Source organism: Neovison vison, chromosome 5 (assembly GCF_020171115.1).
Source record: "Neovison vison isolate M4711 chromosome 5, ASM_NN_V1, whole genome shotgun sequence".
Taxonomy (NCBI): domain Eukaryota; kingdom Metazoa; phylum Chordata; class Mammalia; order Carnivora; family Mustelidae; genus Neogale; species Neogale vison.
In genome coordinates, this window is record NC_058095.1 from 95807665 (window position 1) to 95834699 (window position 27035).

Consider the following 27035-nt stretch of genomic DNA (forward strand, 5'->3'; position numbering starts at 1 on the left):
CTACCTAAAGCAATCTACACATTTAATGCAATTCCTATCAAAGTACCATCCATCTTTTTCAAAGAAATGGAACAAATAATTTTAAAATTTATACGGAACCAGAAAAGACCTCGAATAGCCAAAGGGATATTGAAAAAGAAAGCCAAAGTTGGTGGCATCACAATTCCAGACTTCAAGCTTTATTACAAAGCTGTCATCATCAAGACAGCATGGTACTGGCACAAAAACAGACACATAGACCAATGGAACAGAATAGAGAGCCCAGAAATTGACCCTCAACTCTATGGTCAACTAATCTTCGACAAAGCAGGAAAGAATGTCCAATGGAAAAAAGACAGCCTCTTCAATAAATGGTGTTGGGAAAATTGGACAGCCACGTGCAGAAAAATGAAATTGGACAATTTCCTTACACCACACACAAAAATAGATTCAAAATGGATTAAGGACCTCAATGTGAGAAAGGAATCCATCAAAATCCTTGAGGAGAACACAGGCAGCAACCTCTTCGACCTCAGCCGCAGCAACATCTTCCTAGGAACATCGCCAAAGGCAAGGGAAGCAAGGGCAAAAATGAACTTTTGGGATTTCATCAAAATCAAAAGCTTTTGCACAGCAAAGGAAACAGTTAACAAAACCAAAAGACAACTGACAGAATGGGAGAAGATATTTGCAAATGACATATCAGATAAAGGACTAGTGTCCAAAATCTATAAAGAACTTAACAAACTCAACACCCAAAGAACAAATAATCCAATCAAGAAATGGGCAGAGGACATGAACAGACGTTTCTGCAAAGAAGACATCCAGATGGCCAATAGACACATGAAAGTTTATGAATTTTTAATTAAATCTTGTTATTCAGGAGGCAACTGAAGTCTGCAATGGTTAAATGATTTAACTAGGATCTACAACTAGGAAGTGGAAGAGCCAGAATTAGAGCCCCTATCTTCTGATGCCCGATGCAGTGTTTATTTTATAATAACCAGAAACTAGAGGGGGCCTGGGTGGCTCAGTGGGTTAAGCCGCTGCCTTCGGCTCAGGTCATGATCTCAGGGTCCTGGGATCGAGTCCCGCATCGGGCTCTCTGCTCAGCAGGGAGCCTGCTTCCTCCTCTCTCTCTGCCTGCCTCTCTGCCTACTTGTAATCTCTCTCTGTCAAATAAATAAATAAATAAAATCTTTAAAAAAAAAATAATAACCAGAAACTAGAGATGGAAAGAAATCATTCTAGCAACAGATTGAGTGTTCTACTAATCCATACTGTCCTACCCCATGCAGAACTCCCTTCTCTATGTTTGCCCTCTTAGTGGGGACAAATTGACTTCTGGGAAGGCAGAGCCATCACCAGAGGATCAAGCAAAAGACAGTTAAATTTCAGCTACTCAGACCAAGTCCTTTTGTGGACCACTGATCTATGTCAATAGTTATTTACTTGTAGCATAAGCTAGCCCACTTAAGGGAAGAATATGGAATCACTCCTTTTGATAATTAAGGCCCCAGTTTTTCCCAGTGAAATAACATAGGGATTAACCTTAATTGCCTAGATCAGCTGGAAAATTCTCCAAGTAAATATTGACTTCTACTTTGTATGAGAAAGCCTAGGGGCCACATCATCACCCAGCAAAGGCTCTCTCAATGCAAGCTTCTATTTGATGCTTTCTAGGCAGGTTGATTCTCCTAGAGACTATGAGAAAAGAGATCAGGAGACCATCATCAATAAATATACACTAACTATCTATTATAGGCAAAGTACGACACAATTCTTTTTATTTATATAGCACTTTTTAAAGTTTACAAAGAAGCCAGCATTTGAAACTCCCATTTGGACTTTGATCCCCAAAATCTGTGAGGTCGAGGCAGACATCATGAGATCCTTTTAGGAATGAGGATACCTACTCTGGAGAAGAAGGGTTGTTTGCCCAAAGGCAGCCAGCTGACCATTATTAGAGTATGGCCTCAAACGCAGACCTCTGACTGTGATCCTTTGGAAGCTTAGTTGCATGGTCCTGTCTCAGAATATTGTTACTGTTGATGAAAACATCCATTAACCAAACTTTGATTTGAAAATAACTCAAGTTCTTCATAAACATTACCCAAATATCGCAAAGTACCTCATGAGTTCATGAGTATCCCCAGGCCCTTTTCTCCTCCTTCTCCAGGCCCTCCCCTCAGACACACCCTTCCCTCCAGTCTTACTCTCATCTTCTCCTTCCCCATTCTGCATTACAATAACCCAAATAACCGGTGTCACAAAGCCCAAACCATGCCCAAAAGAAGGTGTCCGGAGAATGGACAACCCCCAGAACCCTTGGTGGCATTCAACAGGAGGGTAAATGCTGAAGAAACCACATGTTCATTCCTTCTTTCAGTGAATATTTCTTGATACCTGTGAGGTACCAGGCACCTACAAAAAAGCCCTCTCTTCATGGAGCTTAAGGTACAAGGGAGGAGGATAAATAATAAAATTAAAAATATTTAGTGTATTACATACTGATTAGGGCCATGGAGAAAAATAAACCAGGAAGGGAATGAGGGCAAGCTGAGGAAAAGAAATTTTAAAGAGCGTTAATAAATTTTGTCCTGTCACAAAACTCTACTACTGGCAAAGCTTCCCATCTTTCTTAGACTTACGCCATGAAACTGATCAGAATACACCCTATCGACCATCCATGTAACTGTCGGTATTTCAAGCTGGCTATTATTACCCTGCACACCCACAAGTCTCTTCAAGCAGAATTCTCCCCCAAAAGGACCTGGTTTCATATCTAATCATCATTCTGGTCACACTAATCTGTATATGTTCACCTACATTTGCCTTACATGTAGTATCTGGAATAAATTGCAATATTTTCACTGTGACATAACCAGAGCAGGGAAGAAGAAAGCTAGCAACACTTCCTTCTTAAACTCTATATGCCCTAAGCTTACATTTGCTTTTTGGTGGCTACTTCATTCCCTTAACTCCTATCAATCATGCCTCTAAAATTCCCAATCCCATGCCAAATTTGTTTCCGCTCAGGGATGGCTACTCCATCCTGCATTTGTACACTCGGCATTTGAGAGCTAGTGGTAGGTCCATAAATTTATCTCTATTCAGTTTCATGTTGTTAGAGTCAGCTTTTCTTATCAGACTGTGAAGAACTTTTTGGAAAACTCAATGTATTCGCTGTTCTTTCTAGCATTCTGTCATCTGAAAATTAGATGAGCCACCTTTCCCAAATCATGCAGTAAAATATTGAAGAAGACAGTGCCAAATACTTTTTCCTGACTCCTCCATCATCATCCTTCAAATAATGTATATTGTTCTTTATCTTGTCCATAAAACCATCATAAAGCCATTTGATCAATGCCTAGTAGACCTATAAGCAATGTCAGGCACATAGTTGTTTGAGTTTAGGACTGATCAGTTTTTCAAAGAAAAAAAATCAAGTTGGCCCAACATGCCCTGATTCTCATGTAGTCCCCTGTTTACTTTCTCTCTGAGGCATTCACAGGCAGTGTCCTAAATAGCCTGTTCTGTGATCTTGCCCACAGCCAACATCACGCTCATCATTCTATGCACTGGGATATATCCTAAGAGATCACTGAATCTTACTTTGAGTTAGTCTGTGGTCTAGAAAGCTCTAAATATTCAGTGGATTGAGGTCAGTTTGGCATCCCAAAAAAATAAACTTAGAAATCAAAATGAAATTTTAATTGCCAGATGAATAAATGTTGTTCAACTTATCTGAATGCTTTTACTGTTGATCAGATTACTCATTTTAATAACCTTTTAAAATATCAAGACTTTCTAATGTTGGGGGGAGGACATTTAAGATGATCTTTCAGAGAAATAAAATATAATTTATAACATTGATGTAATACTCTATCACCACTACCATGGAAACCAATAGCAGTTCTCCTCCCTACTGTAACATAAACCTTATATAAATTAGAAATTCCTACTTAGACATGGTTCTAGGTCAAGGCAATCATTGGCAACAAAATGGAGCTCAAGGAGTTTGCCTGGTTCATGAATACAAAATGTTGCATTAAAAAATAGCCTATAAACATGCATGTCATTAAAGCATTTATTTGCTTTAGTTTCAGGTACATAAATTCCTGGCGTTTCTGCTTGAAAAGTCCTGACAGCTGAAACAGCAGGAATTCATGAACCAGTAAGTTATTCTTAGAAAAGCCATTCAATGTAAAGTATATTAAATGGGCTCATATCTCAGCTCTGAATAAAAAGAGGACACCACTTGCCAAATTGTCATGTTTCCAAATTTTCCTTCATACTCACTAAGCTTCTATTCTGCAAAGAGAAAAGGGGATAGCACAGGATCATGTTAAAATTCAGTAGCCTAAGTCTGAGACAGGGGACTTGGGACTCTGGTTATCTGTGGGGAGCCAGCAAGCTGAAGCCAAACCAGAAGACTAGAGGCTCTTCATTATTTAAGGAGTTGGAATCTTAACTCATGTCAGGGAAAGCAGAGAGGCTGTACATGTCTAGTGAGTCATGCAGATGGAAAGCACAAAGTCAAATTCACAATTTATGACTGCCCATCTCTTCAAGATTGAGAGCATGTAGGTAAAATGTGCATTCCACTTTTGAATTCATTATCTTGAATAAAATATAAATTGTACTAGTTAGGTGGTAAATCTTATCTTCAAGAGAAACTTCAATACACCTGTATTATAACATTATATTCTTTTTCTATTCTCCTTTACTATTTTAACATAATTCAATATATTAATTTTCATTACATCACTCAAGAGCTCTGAAATGCTAAAACAGATATTGATCTATATGGATTCATTCTATTCATAGCAGAACTTTAAAACCAAAAGCACAACTTACATTGCAATGGGAAGCATCTCTTCATAGACATGGTGGAGGGGGAGAAGGGATGGAAGGGTTTGAGGTCTCTATGGGTTTCAAGCTTACTTTGTGGGATTGAAATTGATATTTTGTTTATCTATGGATGTAATGCCTGTGCTCTGTAGTACCAACATTTTCCACTTGGCGGTACATAGAGAAAATGACAATATTTAACCCTTAGGGTAATAGATGCATTAGCTGATAACTGGGAACAGCATCTCCGCTTTACCTAGCTACCTGAATGTCTGAGAGCTTCAGCATCCTGACACACCTATAATGCCTTCATGACTCAATGGCTGGGAAGCTTAGCTAGGGAATGAATAGTTACATTATAACAAAATTCAGAGTACAGTCAGATGCTGAAGGAGAATATGTTCTATGAATAGTTTACAGTCAGATGCTGAAGGAGAACATGTTCTATGAATAGTTTTGCAGTGAAGTACCCTAACAATCAAGAATATGTTGTATAAGATTAAAGAATCAAATAAAATAAAAATAAGAGATAGGGAAGCCATTCAAAAGACGATGTAGTCATTAGTTACTATTATTACTGGACATTTCCTGCTCCTAAATACCTTTAGAAAATATGAATGCAAGGTTAACCTCCCATTGTATAATGAACACAGGAAATGGAAATCATTTGCTTAGATACTCCCAACAGTGCTATTATTGAATATTATATTGCAAAATTGCTTCAGGGGTTAAGTAAATCATGACCTGGTGAGCTGAAGTAGATGTGTTAGCTCCAGTTCAACTACTCATGCCATTCCTGACCTTGAGCACCTAATTCCCTTTGTGCTTCTCATTCTGCATCTCAAAATAGAAAAGAATAAGACTTGCCCTCTCCTTTTCCCATGGGAATAGAATGAAGAGAAATGGGGAATTCAAGTTAGAACCCTGTCCTGAAAAAATAAAGCTCAACAGTGAGACCGGCTGGTCTCACATGGGACGTATCTCTCTTTAGTCAGAATAAGAAAACTGCAAAACAAAACCACTTCGACCCTCAAACTCATCACACATGAGCTCAGCAGTGCAAACCAGAGATGGCAGAAACCTCACTGCATGGGTGCTAGCGGGAAAGAAGAATTAGCTAGTTCACAGCCATCTCTCATGGGCAACGCCTCTACTGCCCAACATAAAAGGAGGACTTGGGACTTTATATGCCAGTTTCACAAACTGTTTTTAGATGAAGAAAGTGCAGACCACATTCAACAACTTGATAAAAAGCCTAAACCATAATCACATGACTCTTCTATCTTATTCCAACCAGATTTCTTCAGCATAATTGTATTACACACATATCCAGGAAAGCATTTTTTGGATTACATAACCTGCAAATATTGTAAGTAACTTCTTTATAATTATGAGTACAATTTTAAGTGAAGGTTAGAAAGGTAAAATGGTCATTTTTGAAGACTTGACTTATCTATAGTGAAGTGGGAGGAACTGTTATCACGAAGTACTTAGATTAATTATTATGCTAAAAAAATTATTAAAAGATTCCTAGTTTTACCAGCTATAAAAGCTCTCCTTAACCTTGTCTTCTCAAGTTTGGATCATTTCCACAATGTTTTAGCATTTTATTTTTTCTAACCCTCACTAACTTACCTGTATGTTTTCTTAAAATACTAGTCTACTAAGGATGGAACCAAAAAGGACAAAAGCAAAAATAACCTACTCTTATGCTCTTAACAAAATACAATATTCCACCCATTACTTTTGGCCATTTTGCTGGTCCTGGCCCCAGGGTCTCACACATTAGGCTTGTTATCTGTATCTCCCAGTTGTTCCTTGATTTCTCCCCCTCTTCTTATCCGGTTGGGTGCTTTCAGAAACAGATGTCCATACTCCATAATCATCAGCAGCAGCTCATATTCTAATCATATACGACTAAAATGGAGTACTGAGTTTGCTTCATTGACTTGCACATGCTATTTATAGGTATCTCAGCCACAACTGCATCAGAACTCTCAGACCCGGAGTATTCAAAGACTTGCATCAGCTAACTTGGCTGTAAGTATTCCAGCTTTTCCTTCCCCAACAAAAGATCAGTCTTGATGATATACATCAATGCTTATAGTTTCCATCTGTTTATGGATCTTGTTTATTACACGCATTTTTCTGTTACATAATCTGGAGCATTTTACCCAAGCAACTCATATTGTTCAGGTCCAAGTTAAGGAGCTTTTTGATTTCCAGAACATTCATAGAAAGGTCTGAAAATACGGTAAGTTGTGGTGTTTCATTACTTTCCAGGCTAGCCATCAGCTCTGTACTGAGGAGTCCCACATCAGATGTTTGTGTTTTCCTCAGAAAAATAAACATGAGGCAGTTAGAAGGCTCTATGTGTCCGTTTGCCCATTTTCTGTAGGTTGGTCTGACTTAGTAGAAAAGCCAGAACTTCAACTAGTCTTGTCCTTCAACAAGCCCTAGGCTTAATGTTCCGGGCAACTTTCTTAATCTTCAGAGGCTGGCTGTTTTTTTCTCATCTGTAAACTATAATCACAGTTCCTTTCTAAAAACAATGTTTTGAGGATTAAATCACAGAGCATATATAAATGGCCACACGGAGAGCTCCTGGCTCCAGCCCAATGTCACTCCCTTCTCCAAATTTTACCTTCAAGGAACCCTGAGAGTAAGAGGAAAGGGTACCTGGCTTCAAAGGCACAAGAGAAAAGAAGACATATTTCCCTTTAGTCTATTTCTTTCTAGGAAAATACCATATATGGTTAGAAATGGTGATTTGAATATATGAATATTTCCGCTCGTTCACCCTCAAAGCTCCTAATGAGTTTGTTTGTATAGACCTTATTAAATGTGTTATTTAAACCCCATGAAACCAAAGAACCATTTGTGATTTCCTAAGAATTTTTTTTCTCACTCACTCTTCATTCAGTCAATCAGTAGGTCAAAGCTTTCACTGAGTCTGTAGTCAGCTGATTAACAATTCAGCTTGTGCTGGACCCAAGTATCCAAAGGTGAAGGGTGTGACTCGGGTCTTGAAGTCCAGTGGGAGGTGGATGCAGGCAGAGAAAACAATCAGGACAGAGCTCGTAAGAACTGGGATGGAGGGTAGTGGGAATGAGGAAAGACCCACGGTGAAGGAGGGGCTTTCAAGGAAGAGGATAGGGACCAAGTATGGACCGTCAGGTAGGAGGAGAGCAGGTGTTGGGGGAGACAGGATTGTCATGCGCCTTTTCTTGTTTCCTGGTTTTATTTCATAAATGTGTCTAACGTTGGAAATGTTTGTGATATGTTTTCTCAGAATTCTAGATGACAATCCAATAACCAGAATTTCACAGAAGTTGTTTACTGGATTAAAGTCCTTGTTTTTCTTGTAAGTGTTCATTTACCCTTCAATACATCTGTCTATAAATTGCAATGACATCTAACACTAGCTTTCAAAAAGAGCTTTAAAAAACTCAGGCCTGCTAACATTTTTATTAGTCAAAACCTTTCCTGTGTGTCTAACCAGAGTTACTATTGCAGTTCCCTGACCATGGCTCATGGTCAGGAAAGCTGACCATGACCATTTAAGCTTACTGGTTGATTGCTTTTTGAACTCCTTTAATTTCCTTTAATCCTAAAGCATGTTTGACCTGCAGTGGTTAACCAAAGGTAGTATTCATTTTTATCTGCTTACTACATTTAAATCTATCAGAATCTCCTGGGAGTTCAACTCTGACTACATTTTTAACAGAGGGAAATGTGCCTTAGCCCAGCAAGAGTCACTAAAAATTCCAAAATCTTTGTCCCACCAAAAGAGCTATTCTCATAATTACATTCTCACTGTTTATTAATACACTGGAATGATTTATCAGCAGGGGATTATTATATTCCTTTATAGTTGATCATATAGCATCATTATTTTTCCATTTGCCAGAAGGAACCACAATATCATAAATTAATCGTGCAGCTTAACATGCTGATGGGTTGTCTTCTTTCCCCCAGTGCCCCCTGCTGTCACTTCTTAGATTTAATGCAGTTTGCGATGTGGCCTTTTAATACTGTTAGTGATTGATGTTTCCCTTAAGAAAAAATTCTAAATGTAGGATGCTAGAAATTATTGCAAATTAAAAGTTTACAAGGAAAATTACCATGAACTTCAAAATTATTACTCAATATATACTTTGGTTTCATCTCATAAAATTAAACTGTCCAATGTTTATTCCCAGGTTATATATCATACTTTTGTATTCATAGCTTCTTTGACATCTGCTTCCTTTTCCACACATTTCTAGACACCATTTTGAAGAGGAAGTTATGTGTTTATTCTTTATCTGGGTGTGTTGATTTTAGCATGCAACTTTCCAAATGGTGGAAATAATAAAAATGCTGTTCTTAAAGTGGCATATCTTCTTGCTTCTAATTAACATCTTCTTTGTGTAAAGGTCTATGATTAATAACTACTTAGAAGCCCTTCCCAAACAGATGTGTGCCCAAATGCCTCAGCTCAACTGGATGTGAGTATGCATTTCGGAGCTAATTGGTTCTTCATCCAGATTAAGGAAACTAGACCTGAAGTTAATTCATGATCACATAAAAAGGCCATTGGTGATCTTCTTCCCAAAACCCAAAACCAATTACATTATTTCCTGGCTTAAATATCTTTTGAAAATTCCAGTGGGTGTACAAGTCAAATTCAGACTTAACACTTGAGCACCCAAGGCCCCCCCATTTTCTGTCCCTTCCTCCATCTAGTCTACCATCCTCCTCCTCCTCCTCCTGTGCCTTCCTTCCAAATGCACCAAAGTGCCTCAATCAATTCCCCGAGCACATATTATCCCTTCAATTCTGAAAGTCTTGCTCCTTTATTCTTTAGTTAACTCCAACATCACCTTCAAAGGTCAGCTTAAACATCCCCTCCAGGAGGCCATCCCTGACATGCCAGCCAATTTCATTGCCTGCCCCTCTGCCTCTTTTACACTATGGGCAGATGTCCACCGTGCCGGATGGTCCCTATACTGCATACCTATCTTGCTATCGCTATCATAGAACCATTGGTTTACATGTCTGTTCCCCACCATTCTGTAAATTCTACGAGGGCAGAAACCCACCTTGGGATTTATATCCCAGCATCTGTACAATGACAAGCACATAATAACTGCTCAACAGATCTTTGTGAAATGAATGTACTAAACCATTTCCACTCCTTGTTAGCTTTGAACAAATACCTGTTTAAAACATTTAGTTAGTTTACTTCATGGTTTCACTACCTCTGCTCCCCATTCCCTGCCACCTTCATCTTCACAGTTTCCTGAGACAGGCAGTGTTGTGATCTCTTGCCCTGTGAAATGCTGATTGTACTGTCCCCCAGAACACTTCTATTGTCAAATCAGGGATTCAATAATCATACGAGGATAAAACTAGTACCTCAGCTTTTTTTTTTAAAGATTTTATTTATTTATTTGACAGAGAGAGAGAGAGATCACAAGTAGGCAGAGAGGCAGGCAGAGAGGCAGGCAGAGAGAGGGGGGGAAGCGATGCGGGGCTCGATCCCAGGAACCTGAGATCATGACCTGAGCCCAAGGCAGAGGCTTAACCCACTGAGCCACCCAGGTGCCCCAGTACCTCAGCTTTTGATTCTTTCTGAGCTAGACTTAGAATTACTTGTTACAACTACTAGGTGCCCTTGTGTTTATTTACTGATATACATACATACATACATTTATTTATTGATTTACTTATTTATTATTTATATACTTGTTATCAAAAAACTTTTAAGGCAATAGAGGTCTCATGTAAATGTGCCACTGCTGAAAGGGAAATAAAAGTCTGAACAACATGAGAATAAAACTTGTTAAGAAAGAAAACACATGAGCACATCTGCACAATGAGAAGCAAACAGGAAAGAGTGATGGTAGCAGAAAAAGATCAGAAGTCCAGACTTGTCCCCCAAAAGGGACATCAACAACCAAGAGTAGATCAGAAACCAGTGTCAAAACTCAGGGTTCTGGCATACTCGTGGTCACTCTAGGCTCCCTCAAACACTAGGGGGAAATTTTTACACCCAGTAAAAATTTATCATTTGTAGCATTGTCTGATCACACATGGAAATGGGCCTTTAAACCAAAGGGACAAAGAACTGAGAGGTCAGTCCCATAAAAATCCAGTGAGACAGAAAAAAGTCTGACCTGGCCAGGCTTTTCCTCCCTCACTTGCCATCAGTAGGGCTATACTCTTAACTCCTTACTGTTATACTTGCAAAATGTAAAAAGATTTATTCCCATTCCATTTAACAATATTTGGACTTTAAAGAGAGTACAGTGTTTATTACTTTAACCACAGTATTTTAAGGCTGAAAAAAATATCAAGTTCCTACAAGACCACCTGGATGGCTATAAAATAAAACTTAAAAGGGGAGGACAAAAGAATTTGTGATTTTAGTGTTAACCTGAGAAATGTTCAGAATCAGCAAAATAGCTATCATCATATACAGAGATTATAGGAAGCAAAAAATAAAAAGAAGTTAAGAGACTTAGCAGGAAAGCTGCCTCTGTCTCCTTCTTTGGAACTGCTGGGAGAGATAATTTTCAAGTGCTCCCAAGGGGGGGCTCCCTGATGGTGGGATGTCCTGTCATAAGGGATCACTAGCAGGAGGCACTAATTCCACCAGTGCTTCTCCAGTGTCAGCACACATCTCAGACAATACGAGGACTAGTTACGGCCTCAGTCCCTTTGCAACGATGTGGACAGAGTATCATGCTAAGTGAAATAAATCAGAGACGGAAAAATACCATATGATCTCACACATAGGTAGAATTGAAGAAACGAAACAAATGAGCAAAGGAAAAAGAGAGAGAGAAGCCAAGAAACTGACTCTTAACTATTGAGAACAAACTGATGGTGACCAGAGAGGAACTGGGTCGGGGGATGGAGGAAATAGGTGATGGGGATGAAGGAGGGCACTTGCGATGGGCACGGAGGGTTGTACGGAAGTGTTGAATCACTGTATCTTACACCTGAGACTAATATAATACTGTCTGTGAACTATACTGGAATTAAAACAAAGACCTCAGTCCTGGAGTAGGACTGGGATGGAGCCTGAGAGTCTGCATTTCTGAGGAGTTCCCAGGTGATGCGGGGGGCTGTCCCAGCCACACTGGGGCAGTGCGACACTCAGCAGTAGCCTCTCAGAAGCATGGTAGAAAGACCGGTCATTTCCTTTCTGGGTTTCAGCACCAAAAACAAACAAACAACAACAACAACAAAAAAAAACCAAAATAAAAGAAAGAGCTTTTGCTTTCCGTCATGCAGATGGATACATATCCTGGCTCTGGTGTTCGGTATCTGGAAGATAAATTTGCCCAATTTTCTCCTTTAGCAAAATAGAGACCAAAGTATCTGTGTGATGTCAGAGGAATGTGAGATTGTAAGGGTCTATGATGCCATGCTTTAGTGTCTAGGCTTTAGATACAGACAGATCTGGGTTAGAAGGTCAGTTCTACCATTTACCAGCTGTGTGACCAGAAATTAAGTGAATTCCCAAGAGCCTCACATTCCTTATATATTAAATGGACGGGGGGAGGGGGGAATAATACCAACTTTCCAGGAGTGCTTTTATACACTCAGAAGAGTACCTGACACTGTAAAACTCTAATAAATGGTGGTTACTCCTATTATGGTGGCAATGTAATGTTGATTAATAGCATGGTATCTAGCACAGAGAGACACTCACAAAATGTTGGGCTGCCCTTTCCCTCAATTTTATTAAGTTAGAACATTAACTGGAAAGGGAAAAGAAGCATAATATTAATTATATTATTAACCCTGCAATGATTAGGAAGAAAACATAAAAATTGGAATGAGGTAAAATATAAAGTTCAGAACTGTTATATCAACAAAAAGTGCCTGTAGACGTGATTTGTGCAAAAACACTGAAAATATTTCTTCTCCATGCCTTTTAGGGATTTGGAAGGCAATGGGATAAAATATCTTACGAATTCCACTTTTCTGTCATGTAATTCACTCACAGTGCTGTAAGTATATAATGGAAATCAGTAAACCAAGGGGAAACCCAATAGATTTGAAAGTCAAAAGAAAACACTGACAAGGAATTTTAAAGTCGTGTTTTGTTTACAGCCTCTGTCTGAAACGGCAGTCCTAGAAAATGTACACACAGAATTATCGATTTTGATGGTGGGGCCCAGCCTTCAATGTAGCTGCCCAGCATTTAGGTCTCCAGCTGATCTCCTTCTTGCCGAGGGCAATCATTATTTCCGTGCATCCTCTCAGCTGAGCTGGCATCTAACACTGTGATCACCAAGGAAATGAGATAATGTGTGTGAAAACGGTTAGCTATACCACAGTTAGCTGTTACTGCCAGTGAACAATTATCCCTTGATGTCTCTTCTTTCTCTCTAAAGAAAAAATAATAATTTTATTCTCAAGGGAAGAATATCTAATGTATTCTGATTTCCCAAAGATTCTGATTGGTGATTCTGATTGCTGATTATGTTTTTTGAAGTGGGGGCGCTGTTACGCACGTGGATCGGCTATGGCACATTTGCACTGGTAAAAACACAAGAATTTCGCCTGGGATTGAATCATAGTTTCCACATGTAGTAAGCAGTTAGTAATGTTCGATGGTTGCACAGGTGGTTGGAAAAGAAAAATTGGAGTTTATTTTTTTGTAGTCGTCTAACCACTGTTTTTCAATGAACTAAGAGATGAGGTTATTGCCAGTCTATGTATTTATCAGACTGCAGACTAGCATATTTAATGATTAAAGAGGGACTATCCCACTGAAGAGATGCAAAGAGTTGATTCCTTTTCTCATAGATAATGAGAGCATACCCTGGTAAACCAAACAAATTCCACTGACACCTTCTATTTTATAACTCCATGTAGCGTTTGAATCATGGTCACATTCATTATCTCATTTGTTAACACCTCTATAAAGCAGCTAGTGGCAGACCCCCTCTTTTTACTGTATGTCTTGGAGAATTCCATTTCTAGACAAAGAAAATGTAAAACCAGTCTCTTCCCCACCACCACCCAATTTAAAATACATTTGTGGCCCCAGAAACTGCTATGGGGTTTATTTAAACTTTGTTCTTTCTGGCCTTTTTCTAAGGAATGTGCCTTATACAAGAATCCTCTCAAAGTCTACTCTAATTAATTAACAAATTTGACATCTGTGTGTGCATATTGTGAAATGAACATTTTCTGAATTAATCAGAATCCAAACAAAATGCAGCTTCATAGACCACACTCAGCCCCTCAAATTACCTACAGCAGCATTTCCTAGAGAGAACACATGGATATCTTTTGTGAGAAATTCTTGCCTTAAGTTCCACACCAGAACAAGCTTTGAGATTTCAAAGGAGGCCTTGTGGAATTACCCCCGGATCAGTGGCATCTCCCAATGAGAACTGGTTCTTACAGCAGACACAGACCAACAGTGCTGACTCTCACCATGTCTTACAGGTTTCTGCCTAGAAATCAAATTGATTTTGTTCCAGAGAAGACATTTTCTTCATTAAAAAATTTAGGAGAACTGTAAGTAGCATTGTCTACTAGGAAAATAGGATTGCTTCTTCCAAGATTATAAATTTAAGTGACTAGGGAGGCTGCTTTTTCACTAGTGACAACCAAATCCTGAAGACTCCTGGATATTCAAAATCAATTAAGAAAATCAACATTATCCTAAAGTCAAAAGCAAATTAAAATCAAGTACTGAGCTTAATATGGATTTAGCCTACTCTAATTTCTCTCCCTGTTTTCTTGGGTGAGTGTGTGTGTGTGTGTGTGTGTGTGTTTTGAAGCAAATGAGTTTTCCAGAGCTCCTTCAACTCCAGGATCATTATCTCTAATGGCTGGAGTATAGTTAATTCTCAATAACTATACTTGCTTGCTAAATGAATGACTGACTGAAATCATATTAATCATGACCGAACAAAGGAACAAAGATGCTTATTATCCCTTGAGAAATTATGGCTTCCAGAGCTGATGAAGCAAACACAAATGTCTAGAATGATCGGGTTTATTGAAAAATATTCAGAGAGCTCATGTAACTTTTTCTGCTCAAATAGGTTTTGTAGAGCTAAAACTTTTAAAAGCATCTATCTTGCTATTAATTTGTTGCTATCCCCATAACTGTGTATCACTGGAAGTTAAAACTAAGTCTGTTACATTACAAAGGGGCATGACTTGGGTACAGAACTCCTCCTGATATGAAGCCTAAAAATGGAAATTAATTTCTTAATTAATCTCTCCCCCATTCTTTATATCTCAGTTCAAAATCCAGGAAGTGCTGTGGAAAATAGGAAGAGTAATTTGAAAACTAATTCATGAATAATTAACTCAAATGAGTTTTTAAGTATCACAAACCAAATCCACCTATATTTACTAAGTGCCTAGTATGTGCAAGACACTGCATTAGAACTAAAAATATTGTCATTTTATGGCAAAGAGTGAAAGGCAGCTCCCTCAGAATTGCTCATTCATTCTTCACAAGGACACTCCTGATGAGACTTTAGAGGGTTGATAGGGATTTGGGATATGGGGTAGAGCTGGCAAGCAGCCCAGGACACACACGAGCATGTTTAAGATACAAACATAAGGAAAGAGTGGTATGGAGTCCACATTTTGAAAAATATTCTAATCCTCTTTTTATCCTATGCTTAGGCAGAGCCACACACATTCCCACCCCCCACCCCAAAAAAGAGCCTGATTAAGAGATATTAGCTTGTTTTTTAAAACATCACCAATCATCTATTCCAATCCACTGCTCATCAGTAAGTGAAAGCAAGAAATTCAGAAGTTTACAGAACTAACTTGAACAAGACACTTTTACTCTGAATTTACAAAAATGTTAGACAATTTTACTATGCCTTCATGACAACAAACCCTGCTGGAGAGGAAAAGCACATTTAGGTAAGGCCACTAAAGTCCTTTCTTCCAAAAGGCTGCACTTAGTTTTTCAACATAACACTAGCAGGATGTTTTCTAGCCGCAAAAGACATCATCATCTTGCTCTGTTGTGCTCTCTCCGACCCTTGCATACCTGTGGCTTCCCTTCTGCTCTAGACCCAGATGTCCTCGTCTCACCTGCAGGCCCAGATCAGAACTCCCAGCTGGCAGGACATCTACACTTGAATACCATGGTAGCACCTGAAAAGGAATCTGTTACAATGGATTCTTAGATGACCCTTACCTCCTGCCAGCTTCTTTCCCTTAACTTACCATCATAGCGGTATGGCATCCTTCCTGGCAGCCAGGCTTGAAGCCTCTTCCTTTCCCTCCAAACCTCCTTACATTTCATGTCCTATCAGATGGTAAGAACTGCCCATGAGCCCCTTAAGCCCTCATCAGCTTTCATGTGGTCCAGGGCCAAAGCCTCCTGCCTGGTCTCCATTGTTTGATTCTCCGACTTTTCATGCTTCTGACAGAACCATCATCCCATAAACCAGAGCATAGTATGCCACTCTCTTGCTTCATATTCTCACTCTTTGTTGCCAGCTTTCAACATTAATGTTCAGAAGAATCACGAGGGATACTGGCTTTAAATACATGTTACCAGGCTCCCTCCCAGAGATTCTGAGGTGATAGTTCTGGAGTAGACACCAGGAACGTGCCCTTTTTATAAGCATCCTCTTTGGTTCTGCTGCCTATACTATGCCCTGGACTATCCAAGGAAGTTCTGCCTTGGAATGTATTCATGGCCCTTCTATTTTGTCTCCATGCTCATTTCCAGATTCATTTCCTCTATATCTCGCTATGCTTTCCATCCTCCACCCATGCTGGACCATTTGCCAACTCCAGAAGTTGTCATTGAATCTCAAGTTTCTGTTTCACTGATCTGGCTTAATTCTCACCTAAAAGGCTATTCTTCTTTTATACTACCTATGAAAATCATAAAGCTTTGTTCAAAAAGTTCCTGACTTTTAACTCCTTCCTCTGTTTTTTATCAGTACATCTATAATAGCACTTGCTTCATTACTTCCTTGTTTTATAATCTAGTTGTTTATTCTAATTGTAACGTTCTTTAGAAAGAGACGTGAGTCTTAGTTATTTGTAACTTCCACATATCCATCAGCATTTCCAAAACATCAAATATAGATAAGATCTTTTGCTTGAGTCTTAAGCAATTGCATGTCTGTTTCACCTTGGAACATCTTTCCTTCAGAAGGATATTTTGAACTCTTGAAGAGTCCTAATTCCTTCTGATATGTGCAAATCCTTTTCTACATTCTATAGAAGCACTTCCCTATGATTCTTCGTGGATTGGACAGTCCTAATATATTTCATTCTACATTTTTAATATATTTTTTAAAATAGATTTAAAATGTGCAAACTTATTCATTTGAAAGTGTCTGGGCAGATAATATGTGGCCAATATTGTCTTATCTGGAATGCAGAGTAAGTAGAAGACATAGGTCTTGGCTTCAGAAAGCTTGTAATACAGTTGGATAAACAAGATATCACATACTTGAAACAAAGAGGAGTCAAAGAAATAATGAATGATTGAAATGTACTGAGAGTACCTGAAACAGAGAAAATTACCCAAAGTAGACACTGAAGCCAAATTGGAATGTGTTGGAGAGAGACTGAGAGGAAATTCCAGACAGGAACTGGATGAGCAAAATGTCACATGTCTGAAAGTGATGGAAAACATATCCATTTGGCTGTCTCATACAGCCTTGTTTTGTAACAAGTTATCAGGTTGGTTAAATTGGATCATATTTTCTGTTACGTCAAATGGGATGATGATAATTGTGAGAAGTAATAACCCTGTCAATTATTTCCAGTGTAACTGTGTTGGGTTTTCACTGTCATCAACAGGGACCTGTCTAGCAATATGATAATGGAGCTACCACCCCACATTTTTAAAGACCTGAAGCTTCTACAAAAACTGTGAGTTCTTTTTCCCACCATCATCAGATTTAAATGGCAATATCTTGAGCTTCCAAAATAATAACATCCTGATGCTTCTTTCCTCCCTCTTTCTGATGGTACAAAAGGAATCTGTCGTCCAATCCTCTTTTGTATCTCCACAAGAACCAGTTTGAAAGTCTTAAACAACTTCAGTCTCTGTAAGTGAAATATAATGACATGTTGATTATCATTTTAGTGGATGTACTTTCCTCAGAACCACATTTATTTTTAAATGGGTACTTTATACACAGAGAGCTTTTTACTTGAACATGTATCATCAGACAGTTGTAAATATCATTGTTATCATCAAGTATGTACTGAATGACAACAAAAACCATTCAATATGTTGTAAAGAACATTTCTTTGTTTGAAATTACCTATACCAGATTTATATGGAAAAATCTCAACCTGCAATCCTCCCAAAAAATTAAATTTTCAGTAGTTTGGTTACTGAAAAACTGGTTAAAAAAAAATTATGTAAGAATTGCTTGCTTTTTCTTTTTCCCTTTGCTACAACAGTTTCCTTGATATTGATCTATGGTATATGCTTTCTATATTTCAAAAGTAAAGAAAAAATTATCCCACCAATATTCAGGCACTTAATGTTGTTTAGTATTTTTAAATTTCAAATGTATTAGGTTTAAATACCATCAAGAACTCTGCCAGTTTTTCTTTTAACTTCCTCATTCCTTTCCCAGAAATAAACTTTTTTGGTTCAAGTTTGTTGTTTGTTTTTACGCAGAGGACATACACATTATGTGACCACAGCCTAAAGCTTTTGTTCATTTAATTCTAAAGACTAATCTTTAATATCACTTTTTCTTCTTGCTAAATAGTTTTCTTTTGGAAATTAATTTCAGATTTAGATTCCCTTTCAACATGTATAGGTGAGCATCCACTGATGAAAAAGACTTGGTTCCTATTCTTAAGAAGCAAGAATACAAAAAAAAATGATATACATGTTATATGTTATATACATGTTATTGGTTATATATGTTATACATATATATAACATATTGTTTTTTCATATAAAAATAGGCCTTAGAATGTGAACAAAATGATTTTTCACTTACTGCACACTGAATTCTAAAAGCCAAAATATCATGCTATCACAGCATGCCTTTCTAAAAGTCAAATTAGAAACAATTTACCCAACACTTTTCTTTATTGTTTCATTTTTTTAAAATTCATTTACACATTTACTTTATAAACATTTGCTGGTCACCAATTTATCCATAGCACTGTCTTGGACACCCAAGTTATAGTAACCTCTGCCCCTTTGGAGACTATTGGCTATTAATCAAATAATCACACAATCCATGTAGAGCGAAAACTGTGGTGAATCCAGGAGAAAGCCAGAGGGCAAAAGAAAGACGAGGGAAACAAATCCTTTAAAAATGACTCAAGAGTTTCCTACAGAAGAGGCCGTGGGACAATTCTGGAGTATAATTGCTCCGCAAGGTTTCATTTCTGACTGCCAAAGAACAAGGCAGTTCTGTGAAGGACTCCATGGATAAAGGAAAACTCAGAACCATGTCAAGAAATCCTTATTCAGATCAGCCAAAAAAGAAACTGAGTGAGAATCAAACATCTTTCAAAATAAACCTTAAAAGTAAATGTTTCCGTTTTCTTAGACTTTCCTCTGTCCATCTGTTTCCTGAGAACATGGCAGACTCTCTTAATTCATGCCATCCTAAACAGTCTTCAAAGAATCTGTATTTGAAGAAGCTTCTGGATAAATGAGGAATATAGGGTTTCCCACTGGAGCCCTCCAAGGATATCTCATAGGGTTGGAGGAAGGAAAGGCATTATGCTTCCATTCAAATCCAGGTTCTCACAAAACTTACTTCCCGGTGATTTTCTCAGGTTGGAAATATGAGTTCCTGTCTGAAAGCCTCTAAAACTCACATGGTGTGGTCTATAAAATCAAACGAGGCAGCCAATTTCATGATCACACAAATCACCACTGCCATTTTTAAATCAAAGAAATGTATGAGAATGTTCTATTAGAATGTAATTCTGCATATGAAGTGACAACTTACAGAAGTCATAAATAGAAATGGCGATCTTCTAGGATAGCTTACTGTAAAATTTTCATCCTCATTGGCACTGGTAATAAGACTTTGAAGTATGGTATCTAGGATATGACACACAATGCAATTATTAAAGTTCAGTCCTGAAAACATGAAACCTCTTGTGCATATTTTCCAGAGACCTGGAAAGGATAGAGATTCCAAATATAAACACGCGGATGTTTCAACCCATGACGAATCTTTCTCACATGTATGTATGTATGAAAGAATGGAGAAGTAAGCATGGCAAAGTATTGCCAGTATTCTAGTATAAACTGTCTAATGTATCACTGCAATGTGTTTGTATGCAAGAAAAGTTTTTTTTATTGAGAACTTTTTAATTTTGTCACCTTTGGTCCCTGTTCAAATAGAGTTCAATATAATGATGTGCCGACACGAATGACACTTCTCTCTGGAAACACGCTGTTTATCCAATTGAGGCCCAATAAGAGATCAGGGTACCAGAATGCCACACATTACACAAGATGAAGTCCCTGGCTAAATGGTACTCAGGAGACCTGGAAACATTAATTCACCTCACATGAATGAGCAGTCGGCTGCTCTAAGATTTGAGCCCTTAGGAAGAAAGGTGCTATATAAATTCCAGGTGTTGTTACTGTTACTAAGTGCATTACAAAATGGAGGTAATTAATCTTTATAGTAGTTTTTGATGTCACTTTAATATATTTGGCTAAAGTACACTGTGTAAGTTGTGTTAATATATATGTTTATGACGTGATTCATTTCTTTATCAACTGTGTAATCTATGTGTTCATGATTTCAAAAATTAACCCTTGTTATCCACAACAATAGGGAGGATTCGGTGTAAGATTACAAGTTGGGTGCAGCAAGTGGATGAAATGGTTGGTGTGAAGGTGCTTTTTGGGAGAACATTTTGTTTAAGTCTGCAGTAGGTGTGATTACTAAAAGACAAGTACTTAATGCATATCCACATGGTTTTTCATAATTTCTCTTTCTGTGGCACCAGTAGATACTTACTTAATGAGGCTATCATTTCACTGTTGGGGGTAAAATCTGAGGTCCTCTTAGAATAGAGAAATTCAACCTTTTTAGAACTTGATAGAGAAGGCGTCACTTAAAATATGAACCTTGGGTTGAGGTCAAGAAGGACCTAACAATTAACAGAAAATGTGTTAAGTTGGTTATTTCCCTACTAAGTGACCTAGTTATTCTTCAACTTATTTGTCCTTCATTTATTGAAATATGTCCGCCTCATAATCCCCTGCCCTTCCACCTGCCAACCAGTGCCATGGTCACAACAGGAGGAGAGGATGAATAACCAACAGACCCAAGCTGGGTCCATCTGAAGACAGTGGACATAATGGAACCTTAAAGGAACAGAGAGGTTAAGTCAAGTGTGTGCTAAAGACTCCAGGCAAGGAGAAGATAAAAAGGCAATTATGTATCAAGTTCCTTTAATTGGATAGATGATTTCAGGAAGCTAGACTGTCAGCTGCTTGAGGGCAATGACTGCCCCCTATTTCTCTACCTGACAAGCCCAGCACTAAATTCTCCATATTTCACTTACTCACCTAGGAAGTATTTGTTGAGTACTTCCCATGTGTCAGGCACTGTTCTAGATCTGAGAACCCAGGACAAACAGGAGACAGAGTGTCTGCCCATGGAGCTTCCATTTAGCTTTGGGAAACAGAAAGTGAACAAATAAATTGTGAAAAAACACTGTGAAGAAAAATATAGCAAGATGAAAGGACACAAAGAGGATACAGATGGTTCACATGGAAGAGAGAAGTGATGTCTGAGCAGACCTGAATGCAGGGAGGGACCAAGTCTGGCAATGTCTAGGGAAAGAATCTTCCAGGCAGAGGGAACAGCAAAAGCACTGCAGTGACAAGAGGGGGGTGAGCCTGGCTCCTTTGAGAACTGGAAGAAGGCCAATATGCCTGAATGGAATGAACAATGAAGGGAAGGTGAGGTGGGTCTGGGCAGCCAATCAATCACAGGGACCTTGAGTCCATGGCCAAGTAAAGCTAGTTCACATTGCTAGTCTCAAAACTGAATGCGGAGATGGCAAAAAAGGATTAGACAAAGATAAATGAACTACAAGAGATGGTATGAGAAAACAAAAATGGAATAAATTTTATGGCGGCGGTGGGGGAAGCCTAAACACACAGGTTTGGAGAATAGCAATAAGCCAAATGAACTCCCGATTCAAACATTTCAAGCGTCCATACACCTAGATCCAAAACAAACCTATATTTGCCTCTAGAAATTGTTTAAGCCCTATGAGGCCCTGGTATGAAATCTGCTTCTTCTCCTAGCTCCCGTGAGACTGAGTTTTCCTAGTCTCAGAGACCCTCCCTTCCTGCCAGTGTCAGGGAAAAAGAGGCTGGTTAAGTGAGTATACTTAAAACAAAGTACAAGACAGAGATGTTTTCAGTGAGCTGCTATCGGTCCTTTACATCCCAAACCCAAGTCCCTGAATGTTTGCTGTAGATTAGTGTAACAAAGACAATTTCCTTTTTATAACACCCTAGAGAATCATCCATTGTGATGAGGAAAATGGAGTCCTGGAGACTTCACATTCTCATGTCCCCCCCGATTCATCTCAGTCAAGGCACGGAATTTCTATGTCCTTCGGGTTCTTCATCTTCCCAAGAAGCACACTGCCTAGAGTAACGTCCTATTTAATGAGGAATTCTATAATTGCATAATCACTACTACACAAAAATAAACAGACCTAGTGAAGTTGCATACCTGACAGAGCAGTAGCTCTGATATAGGATGGCAACTGTAGTTTCTCTGTCATTGCTGTAAAGTGACTCTTTTTTTCCCTTTGAATTTAGTTATTTCACAAACTTTCGATACTGCTCCTATGCTCCCCATGTCCGCATATGTATGCCCTTGACTGACGGCATTTCTTCATTTGAGGACCTCTTGGCTAACAATATCCTCAGAATATTTGTGTGGGTTATAGCTTTCATAACCTGCTTTGGAAATCTTTTTGTCATTGGCATGAGATCTTTCATTAAAGCTGAAAATACGACTCACGCTACGTCCATCAAAATCCTTTGTTGTAAGTATGTTTTCCTCTGTTTTCGATAGCATGAGTTTGCAGTGGCCCAGAACCCACTGTGTGAGGTTATATCTTGGAAATGGGGTAACAGGGAGCCAATGAATCAATCAATGGACAGATTATGGAGGACAGGTTGTGGATTATATACTAAACTCTGTTTAACGTTTGATGACGATAGCACCCATGTTCCTCAAGCCCAGAAAACATTCTCTTTATTAACTATTCAAGTACTATTTGTTTGCTGTTCAAAAACTAGCTTGCCCCACACAAATTACCACCTCCCCCCACATACACACTCTGCCATTTTTTTTTTTTTAACTATAAATCAAAGACCCGGTGTGGTACTTTAGAATTAGGAGAACTTTCCTGAAGTCCTTGTCCTTTAGAGACTGTTGTCAGTGTTTATATTAGTTCATTTAATACAAGATGGAGGAGGAAGACCTAATTAAAAAACCAAAACAGAGAGAGTCAACTATCATATGGTTTCAGTTATTTGTGGAGCATAACAAATATCTTGGAGGACAAGGGGTGTTAGAGAAGAGAAGGAAGTTGGGGTAAATTGGATGGGGAGGTGAATCATGAGAGACTATGGACTCTAAAAAACAATCTGAGGGGTCTGAAGTGGCGGGGGGGTGGGAGGTTGGGGTACCAGGTGGTGGGTATTATAGAGGACACAGATTGCATGGACCACTGGGTGTGGTGAAAAAATAATGAATACTGTTTTTCTGAAAATAAATTAATTAATTTTAAAAAATGTTCTTAAAAATAAAAAATAAAATTAAAAAAAAAAAAAACAGAGACGCTGGAAACTACCAACAGACACTGTATTGTTTCTTTAACAGGTGCAGACTGCCTGATGGGTATTTATTTGTTCTTCATTGGCTTTTTTGATATAAAATACCGCGGGCAATATCAGAAGTATGCGCTGCTATGGATGGAGAGTTTAGAATGCCGCCTCATGGGGTTCCTGGCCATGCTATCTACTGAAGTCTCCGTCCTGCTCCTGACATACTTGACTTTGGAGAAGTTCCTGGTCATTGTCTTTCCCTTCAGTAACATCCGTCCGGGAAAAGGGCAGACCTCAGTCATCCTCATTTGCATCTGGATTGTAGGATTTTTAATAGCTGTGATTCCATTTTGGAATGAAGATTATTTTGGAAACTTTTATGGAAAAAATGGCGTATGTTTCCCACTGTATTATGACCAAACGGAAGATATTGGAAGCAAAGGGTATTCTCTTGGAATTTTCCTAGGTAAATTATATTTCTCATTTTCTGGACCAACGTAATTCTGATGGGAATACCAGAAATTTTAGCAAAGGTGTGTTTGTCCCCTTCAGAAAGTAAACAGTTTTACTCCAGACTCAGCCCTTTTTGAAAGAAAAGTTCTTACTAAGTATTGATAGTTTTTATTAAACGTTTAACTATAGAGATTTAGTAGGGGAAACAAAAGCATACTGTCAAGATCTCTGGATAGTCTTTTATTATCTGTAAGACCCTTTGATTCTCACACCATAACTCTGAGCTTTAGTGCCTTGAACTGTGACCCCACCAAGTTATCTGAAATCATTTATTCTTACAATCTAGATATGACTTATAAGTAAATAATAATAATAAAATTCTGGAAACTCATTGGCAGGAGATTATTAGAATGGAAATACCAAGAAGGTTTATTGTCTTTGGTAAATGCAGCTCTAAAGTCAACAATGTAAGAGTGCTGAATAAAACGGTTCACTTTTCAGTTTTTTTTAATTCCCCCTAATTTTTAAAAGATCTTACTTCCTCTGTTTAAAAAAAAAAAAATGAATGGGAAGTTTAGCTCTTTAAGGTTAGAAAAAAGCATTTGTTATTGCCCTCCTATAGGTAACCCTCCTGCTTAAAGACAATTTCCATGTCATTGTTTAACTAGGGGAGTATTATCATTTTAATTCCCTTTTTCTCATCTTTTCTACTCCTCAAAGTGGTCAATAAGCTCTATCATCCTTTCTTTTACATTGGATAATTTTTTCATCTAAATATGCCTCTGCCTTCTATTTCCTCTAGTCTGTACCTACTAGTACCTTCATGTAAAACCTCACTACCTCAACCCCCAAGGGCTTATAAATAAGGTTTATTACATTAGCCCTTACTTGTCATTTGGCCTTGGAGGCTTTCTCTCTCCTGTTAACCTGTTCCCTACCTGAATATCCAAAAGACTGTTTCCCCTTCCGAGACCTTCAGTGACTTCCTGCTACTCTCAAGGTCAATTGTCAATGAGTCACTTAAAACACATCACAAAATGGCTCTAACCACCAGTCCCAGCTCTTCTTCTCTTCCTTCTCTTCTTCTGAGAAATACACTTTCTTAGCACCACTTTAATAATACTCTTCACATACTACCTGTTCTATAGCTATTTTTTCATGGATATTGTAAGCTCTTCCTAGCATAGATGCATTTTGTAGATACACACACACACACACACACACACACAACATTATATTCACTCATTCATCAAGGATTTATTAAGCACCTGCTATAGGCCAGGCGCTACTTGGGGCACTGGAGATACAACATATCAGCCCTCACAGACCACCACTAGAAAGGGGGATAAAGACAAGTAAACACATTCTTACATCACAGATTCACAAATGCTATAAAAAAGGAGTACTGGATGTTCTAGGAGCCTCAAATCTAAGCACCAGGGAAAGTTTTCCAGTAGAAATGAATTGAAATCCTTGGGCTCAAAGGATAAGGAGGTATTAGCTAAATGAAGTCTATTCCAGGAAAAAGACATAGTGGATGTAGAGGTCCATAACCAAGGAACAGGTTCAGATGAAGGGCCAAGGAGTTAGGTTTGGCTGGATCTTACAGTTAAAGGGTGTGAGATAGGCTAAAATGGGTGTAGCACCTGTGATGTATTCCAGATAGACAATGAGATAGTAACTGTAACACACACACACGTATCTCATCATCTATATACACTTGGTTTACCTATGAGAATAGGAGTCCTAGAGCCCTTTCTTCTCTTTAAAGAGTATAAGAATGCACAGTTTTTAAGCAAATTCATTATTTTAGAACAGAATTAGATTTAGAGAGAAGTTGCAAAGATAGTATAGTTTCCTTATGCCCCTCGCCCAGTATCTTCTGTTGCTAACCTCTCACATCCCTACGTCGCTTTCAGAACACACACTTTTGGTCTGTTCACATCTGTTTTCATGATATATCATCTTAACAGTCATTTTCTATTGTTCTTAACTGAAGTTTCTGACAAGAGGCCCAACATAAACCAACTTTATAAAATTCTATTGTATGGCTTTATTATGAGATTCTGTGGAATGTGAAATATTTTAGATAAAAACAATAGAACACTGGGAATTTATAGAACTTTCCTTTAGACTTCACCTGTCTTACATAGTCCAGATTCAGAAGAACATTTTTTTTCCAATTTATTTATTTTCAGAAAAACGTTATTCATTATTTTTTCACCACACCCAGTGCTCCATGCAAGCCGTGCCCTCCATAATACATTTTTTTAAACAACTTTGAAATTGTGTGCATATTTTATGTTCATAGTGAGGAATAAGATCATTACTCTTAGGAATTTTATTATAGAAAAAATATAACAAAGTGACTGAGAAGTCAACACTATAAGATAGTGATGTTCATTGAGAATCGTCCAAACATATTTGACCCTAAAAAAATTCATAGTTGAATTTATTATTTTTTCTTATATATATATTTTTTTCTAAAATAAGTCTAAAGGGCTCTGAATCTTAGCTTAAATTACTATCAGGTATCTGAAAAAATGGATTTTTGTTCTATATATTATTTTTACTTAGGACCAAAAAAACCATGAGAAGTAGTATTTCTGTGGCTATTATCTTCTTGATATTCCAAGGTTATCTTGTTCATACTTATAAGATAAAGAAACGGAATCATATTTATTCTTTGAGGTGTACATATGATTATACGTAATCCTTTAAGATTGAATCTGCAGAGAGCAAAAAATGAAAATAGCTTTTTTCTGACTTTAAAAAAGCTAAAATTCGCCTCATGATACACACCTAGATCTGAATTTCAGAGATCTGTAACTCTTCATAAAAGTTTTGTGTATTTCCAATATCTTTTTGATTTGGCAAACGCAATTCCATTAGCTTATAGGCTTAGATTCAAGGTTTTCAGCTGATTACA

The 27035-nt window shown here is 38.1% G+C and overlaps 1 protein-coding gene across 1 annotated transcript in view; it reads left to right on the forward strand.

Moving 5' to 3' along the window:
• Positions 1–27035, forward strand: part of RXFP2 (relaxin family peptide receptor 2) — a 59748-nt gene that overhangs the window by 27557 nt on the left and 5156 nt on the right. The window contains exons 6-16 of the mRNA XM_044250657.1: positions 6131–6202; positions 6802–6873; positions 8126–8197; positions 9252–9323; positions 12768–12839; positions 14290–14361; positions 17647–17718; positions 17826–17897; positions 19951–20022; positions 22637–22866; positions 23709–24119. Coding sequence (XP_044106592.1) covers positions 6131–6202; positions 6802–6873; positions 8126–8197; positions 9252–9323; positions 12768–12839; positions 14290–14361; positions 17647–17718; positions 17826–17897; positions 19951–20022; positions 22637–22866; positions 23709–24119 — 1289 coding nt within the window. The remainder of the gene's footprint in view (positions 1–6130; positions 6203–6801; positions 6874–8125; positions 8198–9251; positions 9324–12767; positions 12840–14289; positions 14362–17646; positions 17719–17825; positions 17898–19950; positions 20023–22636; positions 22867–23708; positions 24120–27035) is intronic.